The sequence below is a fragment of the Staurois parvus genome, unplaced genomic scaffold (assembly GCF_062004578.1).
Source record: "Staurois parvus isolate SC_StPar_1 unplaced genomic scaffold, SC_StPar_1.0 ptg000684l, whole genome shotgun sequence".
NCBI classification, from domain to species: domain Eukaryota; kingdom Metazoa; phylum Chordata; class Amphibia; order Anura; family Ranidae; genus Staurois; species Staurois parvus.
In genome coordinates, this window is record NW_028318480.1 from 1,309,478 (window position 1) to 1,319,827 (window position 10,350).

At 39.4% G+C, this 10,350-nt stretch overlaps 1 protein-coding gene across 2 annotated transcripts; it reads left to right on the forward strand.

Moving 5' to 3' along the window:
• Positions 1-507: 507 nt before the first annotated feature.
• Positions 508-9,889, forward strand: LOC149447478 (uncharacterized). 2 transcript variants are annotated; one of them, XM_089652488.1, is made up of 4 exons: positions 508-633; positions 4,799-5,527; positions 7,153-7,248; positions 9,633-9,889. In XM_089652488.1, exons 1-3 carry the CDS (start codon positions 585-587, stop codon positions 7,209-7,211), a joined length of 837 nt encoding a protein of 278 aa, XP_089508614.1. In that variant the 5' UTR covers positions 508-584; the 3' UTR covers positions 7,212-7,248; positions 9,633-9,889. The 2 variants fall into 2 exon arrangements, with proteins under 2 accessions (XP_089508614.1, XP_089508615.1); XM_089652489.1 differs by having other exon boundaries at positions 511-633; positions 4,802-5,527.
• The last annotated feature ends 461 nt before the right edge of the window (positions 9,890-10,350 follow it).

Sequence of the window (10,350 nt, forward strand, 5' to 3'; positions counted from 1 at the left end):
CCTGACAGTCACCATGTAGATCTTGGATCAGACTGACAATAGGCATAGCAGAGCTAAGGTAAGTCTTAGTCTTCTCCTCAGCTCTGATGTGTCACGACACAGCTGAAAGGAGACCTGGGAAGACTTCCTTTACTCTTGCCAGTACTGCTGCATCTTGAGGTCTGGTTAGTAAATTAGGGAGGGGGAATTGTGCTGTTGATAGCTGAATTACTTACTACTGACCCCCGCACTCTGTGTTACTTAATCCTGACCATTGAACTCAGTGTTACATACTACTGACCTCTGAATGTTGTGTAACTTATACCAGTCAACCACACATCTCTACCTTTCCAAGGTTGCCTAGCCCCCGTGGTAAGTGCACAATTAAAAACATGCATATGCATTAAAGTGTGGTGTCCGTTATCTAATATACTCTAAGAAAGTCTTCTAACATTCATTACTGTGCAAACATCCCTTATCAGCATTGTATAAGAGTACAAAGCCTTCAACTCAGAGTCTGATATAAAGGTCTGGTAGAGTCAGTCCAGTTTGTCCTCTAATACCTGGATATTCTGGAGCTGACTGTGTGTGCAAGAAGTAGAAAGATGGATTGCGGACTGAAAACTCTCCTTCTGCTGGCCCTCTGCACTCTTGGTAAGGTCATTTGGAATTCAGGGGATTATTAATGATACCATAATTTTTTTATTAATATGCACTAATTGCCGGGTGTATTTAAAAAAAAATATGATTTGGATATTAAAAAGACAGCAGCTTTTTATTGTATGAAAACAGTGCAAGGTGCAATGAATATGGAGCCCTCACTAATCGATGCTTAATTTATTGCAGTCAGATCAGTGAAAGATAAAATCATACTGATGGCTACAAGTCATTGCACTTTGCACACTCATTGAACATTGCACGGGTTCAGAAGCTGATGCACCTCTCATTTGTAATTCAGAATTGAGGACAATTTTACTTTTAAATCTTATTTTTTTCCCATCGTGTATTTACAGTATTTTGTGTGATATTGTGCCATCATATTTCAAAGCATGTTATAGCATGTATAGAACATTAGTTCTTGCCCTACAAGGAGATTATAATGTATCTCCTATACTTAGGATCTCATTTTTGATGCTAGTTATTCTCCAAGTAAGTATGTAGAAGGAAACCCCAATGGGGAGAACATGCCGATATTGTCCCCAACCCAAATAAAACACAAGCAGCGTGGCATAGGAGCTGACCGCTTAAGCTAGCTATACACCCAACCCTAACACATCGCTCCATCCAAGCTAAACAGCATGAATAATCTCCCATTGCGGCTACTGTACTCTGACAGCCAGGCCCTCCGGCTGTTAACATACCAGAAGAGTGCCTGCTTCTGATTGGATGAAGGTGCTGTACAGCTGACAATTTTCCATCTATCACTTTGATTTTTCAATTAAATGGTGCTGTCATGCCCACCCACCAATTGGATTCCAGCTGGTTCATATGAACCAGCCTAAATTATCTCAGTATATGATCAGTTTTAGCCTCCACCCTGCCTTCTTAGGGATTTTATTCGATTGGGGTGGTCATAAACTGCAAGATATCTTCCTAAATCTGGCACCATCCAACCTGATGTTCAGGCAAGGATTAGGCGGTTTGCACTTACCCACTGGGATTGATAAAAAGAGCACTTCCAACAGTTGGAAGCACTGATTTTCATTCTAAGAGCTTTTACAACTTTCCAGCTTGTTCCATTTTTCCTTCATCAGTGTTAGTTTTGAGTGCTACTTCAGTGTGTCGGGCAAGTTGCATGTGAAATAGTGGTGGCTCCTGGCACTAAAGGGAACGGGGAGCGGTCATCCACACCTGCCGCTCTGTGGCTAGACCTATTTCTTGATTACTTGTAATAACATATTGTGACATGTTCAGCAGAGTTTAACTCCAGGCACGTATTAAAGCACAGTGGTGGTGAATTCCTTTCAAAATAATTAAATGCATTTTTTTAATACAGCTAACATAAGTACCTGACTCTGTCTTGATTTCAGCCTGTGTCATGTCTTGCCCAATAGTGCTCTTGAACATTAGATTTGTAGAGGGAAGTGCTGACATGCTGACAGGGAACATTCAGACAAGAGAAGGGTGTAGAGTGGATGGCATGAGTGTGCTGTTTTACCGTTGTTGACCAGTCAGCAGAGACACTACTGTATCCCGCAACTCTAACAGAGAAAGTGGTGTCATTCTCCAGGCTGTATTATCTGGAAGGGGTGTACGAATAACAAATATAGATGAACAAAATTACAAGAAAACAAATATAGATGAACAAAAATTAGCTGTTTGCTGAAATTTAGCTGTAAGGCCCATTTCACATTAGTGATCCGTTCGGGTCGGCATTTCCATTTTTCAGGTGGACTCGATTGGACACTCCATTCTCCTCTATGGAGCGGAGAATGTAAACCAACTTGTGTCTGTTTACAACCATTTACCTCCAATCTGATCTGCTAAAACAAATGGAAGGGGATCCATTCCCCTCCATCTGGGCGAATCGTATCAGATGGCAGTTGGGTGTAAATGGGTTTACATCCGACCGCCCATACAACAGAGTGGGCTGTGTCTGTACATTCTGCATAAGCGGAGTGGTCACGGACCAGTGATCTGCCTGCTCTGGTCAGCGGGAGTTCAGTGAGCAGATATCCCACTGAGCAAGCAGTTAGCAAGCCCCGTGTGAAAGGAGAAAATATTTCAGCTTTCTTATTTTATTATTATATATTATTATTATATATCATCATCATTGTTGTTAAAAAGGTGAAATCGCACTTTAGCAAATGTTTTCTTAATGTGGTTTACATTACAGCACTTAGTGTAAAGTGGCACAATATCCTTCCCCTAGTCCTACCCTTCAGCTTAGGCATCATTTTCTAACCAGTTTAATTGCCAGCTACGCAACTAACATGATCACAAAGTACTAACAACACATTTGCTGTATGCTGTGTAGATTAGCCTAATGTTGAGATCTTGGTGCATGACAGGCAATGCTTACACCAGCAATAAGCAACTCATTTATTTACAATTGACATAGAACTCACAGAAATCCACAGCATGCCTTGTTAAAGCTGAACTCCAGGAATTCAGCAACTTTAGAAAATGTTCTGAATTACTAGGTTTTATGTCCAATGAGGTACATGCCACCCCGTGGACTTATCTCTTAAATTTACAATTAACGTTAGCTCTCACTATACTTCCGGTGCTCCGACGCTGAACCTTTTGGTCTCAGCTCCAGCAGCTCAAGAGGCACATACAGCCACTGTGCCCCTCCTCCTGCCCAATCACAGAGCAATTGGTGTTATGTCAACTCATTCAAAAAATACAAAGGCTCCTGTGAATGGACAGCAGGGGGGAAGGAGTGAGCAGGGGGGAAGGAGTGAGCAGAGCATCCGTTTGTGAGAAGGCAGCGTCTCTGTCAGAGTTTAAGGAGTGCAGTGAAAGCTGTACTCCTGGAGCACCATAAAACTGTCAGATATAAATTAAAGGCATTAGTTCATGAGATCGCATGCACCCTGTAGGACTTAACACATATTATTCCAGCACATTTTACAGACTGGAGTTCAGCTGTAACTTCTTAGCTGACCATACACTTTCAATGCCATTTAGTAACCAGAGCACTTTTGTAATGCTCTGAAGTCCTGGCCTATGGTCTAGATAGAACCTGGTAAGAAAGCTTTAAGCAGTATAAAATCCAAAGGCAAACATTAATTACATTGCAGCTTACCAATTCTTAAATATGGTTGCTGCATTAGTTTTCTTTTTTTAGTTTTTTTCTATTTTCATTTGGTGATCCAGACAGTAAGTCTTTTGTTTTTCTAAAGAACAGGCTGTCCTGCAAATGTATCAAGTTACATGGATGAGACAAACTATTTACCACTGACGGGTGCTTGCAGTGATCAGCTTTTATTTACTTATGTAAAACCTTTATTCCAAAAGGAAGAAACTGCTGCAACTGCTTATAAATTATTAGTTGGAGTTTGTCTTCAATTTGTTAATGTATCTAAATATGCTAAGACTTGTAACACTCCCCTCCCCCAGACCGACAATGCTGCTGTCTGCTGTGCCCCTTATGCTCATTCATCCAGAGTGGGGGCACTCTAATACAGAAGGTGTGTTACTGGCCAGATCACTAGGTGAAAACAGAACGGAAAAAAGCCTAAAAACAGAAAACTAATGCAGTCACCACATCGAAGGACTGGTAATCTACAATATATTACGTTCTGGGTTTTGGGGTTAACACTGCTTAAAGATGCCAAATGTGGTTGCAAAAAAGGAAAAGCAAAGAGAAGATTCAAAAGTGGAGCCAAATGAAAAAGCAACCAGGCAAAAAGTAAATGGCTTGAATAATAAGCAGTGCAATGAAAGGTAATTTTATAGGGTGGATATAGACATAATGGGGTTTATTTACTAAAGCTGGAGAGTCCAAAATCAGACTTCCTTCTGCATAGAAACCAATCAGCTCCAGGTTTCATTGCCAAAGCTTCATTGAACAAGCTGAGGTTAGAAGCTGATTGGTTTCTATGCAGAAGGGAGTCTGATTTAGTAAATAAACCCCAATGTTATTATTATAATAATAATCTAAGACTTTAGAACATATCATGATGTTAAACAGAGCAGATGGGATTTGAGGTAGTAAATAACAAATGTGTCCCTGGTGCATAGCTGTTCTTATACCTCCTTAGAGCTTGATTTGACAAAATCACATCATGATAGTTTGTTCACAACATTAAATAAGCTGAAATCCCTTTTGACAGTAAAGTATATATGAATTAATAATGTTATGTTATCCCAGCAGCAAAGACTGACCAAAACAATGTACTGGAAGAACAAGAAGCACTGGCCATTGAGAAGGAAACAAAAGCTGACGATTCATCACTCAAGTATAGAAACATCACACTGAATGTTACAATCTGTATTCCAAAACATGGAAATGATGGCACAGCATTTACTACAGTTCAGGAAATATCTGGAAACACATTACAACTGACAGCAACAGCTGCAAAGCCTGGACCAAAAACACCATGTAACAGTACTTCTTGTATGCTAGACAATGTGCCTGAGCTGGCTGTGTATGTTTTCGAAGAAGAACCAGAAAAATATTTAGTTTGTTCCACCAATGTTACGAATGAAGACTTTTTCATGACTATAAATACCAGCACCAGTGAGATCACTATAACAACAAAAAAGAATCCAGGGACATTAAACAGCGCAATGGCATCTGTAGATGTTGTCGGCAGACACTTTAATACCTTGTTTTCATCATCAGGTGATTCTGTGCAATCGCTTATCTTTACAGTTGAGCAAACATTGATTCCCACCACCAAAGCTGTTCCCACCACCAAACATGTTCCCAGTTCAACTAAGAACACAGTAGGGGTAACCAGCAAACAGACCACCCATCCACCAGTGAGACACAGCACCATTACCCAAGAAACCGGGGTGAAACCAGTGGTAACCAGTCCCAAACCAACCATTGAGAAACCATCTGCGGCACCCATTATTGGTAAAGCATCCAGTCTGGGTAAGTTGGATCTTTTTTTGGGGAATGGTTTGCTCCATCTATGGCCACACAGCTTAATGAATTAGCTTTTGCATTAGAATGTGTTGAATTAGTGACAGCTACCGCAAACTAGGGACAAATTGTTAATTCAAACAATTGAATTGAAGAGCCCGTTCGTGTGGGCTCTATGGGCTTTTTGGAGACAGTAGTATCACAAAATGGACATGAATGCCATAGATTAACATCAAACAGATCTTAAGTGTTCTACTACTAAGAATTGGAGGAAATTTCTCAGAGACGCTATTCAAATTCAAACTTCCAGTGAACATCTATTTATGATTGGTGGTTCTAAAGGCAGAAGGTTTTTACCATTCTATGCATGAAGGTAAACACTTTCTAGGTGCAGCCCCCCCCCCCCCCCATACACACACACTTTACTATGTCCATTCACAGAAGCGCAGCTCGGGAGCGAGCTTGTTCAAGTGCTTCCATAGCAAGAGGCTTGCTATTGGGGGCACTCAACAGGGGGGAGCCAGGACTGCGGGTGGAGGACCCAAAAAAAAGAGGATTGGGGTTTTTTTGTGCAAAACCATTGCACAGAGCAGATATGTTTGTTGTTGTTTTTTTTATTTTAACCTTTAGAATAACTTCAAGAATCTCAGAGTTTTGAAAAAACACATTGATGCAAGAAAACATAGTCCAAGCAGAGCTCCTGTGTCTTCTTAATTTAATGTATTGTCCTGCAGTATAAAATAATAGGTATCTTTCACAAAAAAAAAAATATTTTTAGCACTGTCTCCCAAAGATTTACCTGGGGGAGGCAAAAGTAGGGTTGAGCTTTAAGTTGAGAAACCCCTTCCTTTTCCATGTATATACACTTAAAGCCTTCACTTTAAAAAATCATACTGATTGTGTCATAACAGTCAGGTTACATTGACTGTCCTGCTTCCTGATCCAAAAGAAGCTGCCTAGAATAAGATCACTGCAGAGGCTCAAGTTAGTAATGTGACATAGTTACACATATAGGACATTTGCTCTGCAGTACACTCATTAGGAGTGAAAGGAGGTACTACACTATCAATAAGCCTCTATTGCCCCCCCCCCAAAAAAAAAAAAACGAAGAAAACACAAAAAAAACACCCATACAAAAAAAACTAGGGCAGACTCGATGGACCACTCAGTCTTTTTCTGCCATCACATTTCCATGTTTCTGTGATAGAAAGAAAGGTGCTAATGTCACTGAAGGGTTCCACCACCAGTGGACTCTTGGAGCTAAATGGTTCTTCTCCCCACTAGTCACCAACCATTGATCATGCATCAAGCTAATGTAGCACAAACGCTGGATTTCCTGAGACCTGATCATTACTTCAAGGGTTCATTCCGAATAAAAAAGTTAAGAAAGGCTGCTACAGTATAGGGTAGCTGTGTTGGCAAATACAGCTACAAAATAGAGTTACCACCAGTGTACATAGTGGAACATGTATCCCCAATAAAAACATATTAGTGGTAAATTTCAGCTTCAAGTCTCTTTTTTTTATTCATTCTCTCTCATGTTTTTTTGTTATTTTAAGTAGGAACTTTGACATTAGCATGGCTTTTCTAACCTTGTTACAAATCTAAAAGCTATTTTTTATATTTCTCTTTAGGTTATGGAGCCTTGTGGGCAATGGTGCTGCTAGTCCTGATCCAAATATTTCTTAACTGATTCTCCAGTGTCTGTTTCATCTGTAAAATCCTGAAAGGTGACTTTTTGCAAAGAGGGTATTTGTATTTATCTGACCACAACTCATATAACCACTAAAATTATAATTTATTTTCCAGTTTTATAAAAAAAAGGGACACTACTTGTGACAATAATGAGGTTGGACAAACCTCAAACTGAGTGGGGTCAGTGAAAAAATCATCAGGTTTAAATCTTACGGCTATAAGGCAGGGCAGAGTGCTAAAAGATTTCATGTACCTCAATTCGAGCAGATCATGTTAAATAAACAGTACTTTGCCAGGGTCTGCAAATCCTCCAAAGATTTCTAATTAAGCCCCATCTTAAAATTGCTTGGTTATAAACCCTCTGGCAGATACCTCAATGGTTTTGAATGAATCTTGGCCATAATTGGGTGTTGTGACCTCAATATATTGTAAAATAAAAAAAAAATGCACATTTTTGCAGGTAAAAAAATGTGCATTTGTCTATTTTTTAGTAGCCTGGAAAGCATTGCAACAGTCATCAGCAGATCGCTGGTCCCATTAGGACTCCTGCAGACTGTCAGTGTAATCTGTCTGCCCATACATTATGCAGGCAAGCAGTTTCACACTGACAGGAAGAATCAATGAATCACAACAGTGCTGAACAAGGGTGGACTGACCATTTGGAAACTCCGGCACTGCCCGAGGGCCCAGGGTCAGTAGGGGGCCCCATGAGATGCCCCTAGTACCTTTTTCATAGGCTTTTTTGAGTTTGGGCAAGAACACAGGGGCCCCATGATCACCTATTGCCGGGGGGCCCCATGAGTTGTCAGTCCACCCCTGGTGCTGAACAACATCGTGGTAGTTCATTGAGAACTACACGCCAACATCTGCAAAGGATGTCAGTACTTGTTTAGACCAACAAAGCACTTGATATGGTGGCATTTTCCAGGCACAACAAAATTGTTTTTTTAGAACATACAATTTATTTGTACAAAATCAATTTACAATATAATATTTTCATCAAATCTAGTGTCTAAAACCACATTTATATATTAAAATTTGCAAGTTTGAATATATATGAGGCTTTAGTCACTAAATTTGATAAAAATATTATATTTTAAAGTGATTTTGTACAAATAAATTGTATGTTTTAAAATAACAACTTTGTTGTGCCTGAAAAATCCCACCATGTCAAATGCTTTGTTGGTCTAAATTAAACAGGGATGTGCAACATTTTGGGCTATTCATATTGAGCTTTGCCAGTACTTGTTGATCCATTCACAGAACGCTGTGAATGAATGACGTAGCCATGTGGGCAGAGCACTACATGGCTGCACTTTTTTCAAAAAGTGACAGCTGGTACAGCGATCTTCTCCTTGTCATGCTGTCACACACAGGGCTTAGATCGCCGAACTGCTGCAGGAGCAGGAACATGTTACATATTCCACCCTAAAAAGGAGTGGAACATGTAGCATGTTCCCGAAAGTGAACTTATCCCTTATGCAAATACACATCTTTCTGTTTTTGTTTTTTTTAACTATCAGAACCGAAAGCTATTCACATTCTATAAATCCTGCTTTTAGAAAATGACTCATATAAAGTGATTGCACAGATATATGGGAAAATAACTCATATAAGACCTATATTATGATTAAACATATTACCTCTCCTAAAGAGAATATATATAAGATCCATGGCATTTTTGATGTCTATCAAATTTTTATTTCCTTACATTCAATACATTGGTTGTCAGATTGTAAAATGTTGTCATCTCGAAATAACAATATACTGTAGTTCTAATAATTGTCACTAAGGAATATGTCTATAAACACACATAGCACTTGCTTAGCCCAGCCCCCTGTTCCATTCTCACTGGAGTTTGACTGATAGTAGCAGGAGCCTATGGCTAAATTTTGCTTGGAGGATAACTCCACTTTCATGGAAAAAATAATCCAATTGCAGTTGCTGTAATTTTCTGCAAAATTCAGTAAAATATGGCAGCCTAGAGGCATTCTGTACACCTTTGGCTAACAGCCCCATAAATATATTAAAAAGTGTACACTAAGATACAAGCCAAATTTCAGTCACCCCTTGCAAAATGAATTTTAGTTTTGATTAGATACTCACCAAGAGTTAAATACTTCGAAAGGGATGCAGATCCTGCAACTTTTCTCTTTAGAACACTGGGAGTGCACCAGGTGATTATAATGAACCAGTCCTCCCTATTCAGAATCAGTCTGTAAAGGACAAACAGCTTTTTCTTCAGAGCAACTTAAGGTAGAAATCTGCTACAAAGTGTGTTAAAGCGTCTGCAATGTACATTGATCATCCAAAGGGATTGTTTTTTTTTCTGAACAAAAGTGGAGTTGCTTTTTAAGTGACATCAAAGCAGCATATCAAGTAAAAAAATATATAAATGGCTCTATTTTTATGTTTACAGATTGTACACAAAGGCAGATTATGATGGTGGCTTGCTACACTTTGAACCAGACCACTGGATGTCAAATTGACCCTTGTCAATCAGTGCTGACACTGATCCTGCATATATGGTCACCATGAAGGATTATGGGAGATAAAGGATGAAAAAAGGCTTAAGGAAACTTGATATACAAGAATTTTTGTAAATCTGGAAAAAAAATTACAAATATCAGTGTATCTAAGTATTCTCAGTAAAAATAAAATATATTTGAACCATCATTGATTTCTCATACATTATATACAATATTATTGATATGCATAACTACTATTTGATCAGAACATAGAAGTGGAGGTGGTGAAAATTAAGGTAATGTTTAAAGTAAAACCAAACCCAATACATAATATCTCATATTAGCATTAATGCCCAACTCGAATGAACTAAGAAATTAGCCCTTGCTGTAGGGCTTGCTTGTTTAGGTCTAGGGAAACAATAAAATATTTACTTAGCCAATCCTTCTTGCTGTTGGACCAGTCCACACAGCATCTTCTCCCCCACACTACAGTAGACTTGGGTCCTGATGTCATCATTGCAGGGTCCAGAGTCCTGCTCTGGACATGTTGCTGCCAAGAAAGAGTCCATTGCTGAGCGTTGGGAAGCACTATCTGCCAGGGAAGTGGAACATCAGGTAAGAAAAACTGCTCACAAAATGGGCAGTTGACTCTTGCAGTGCAGGTGCAGC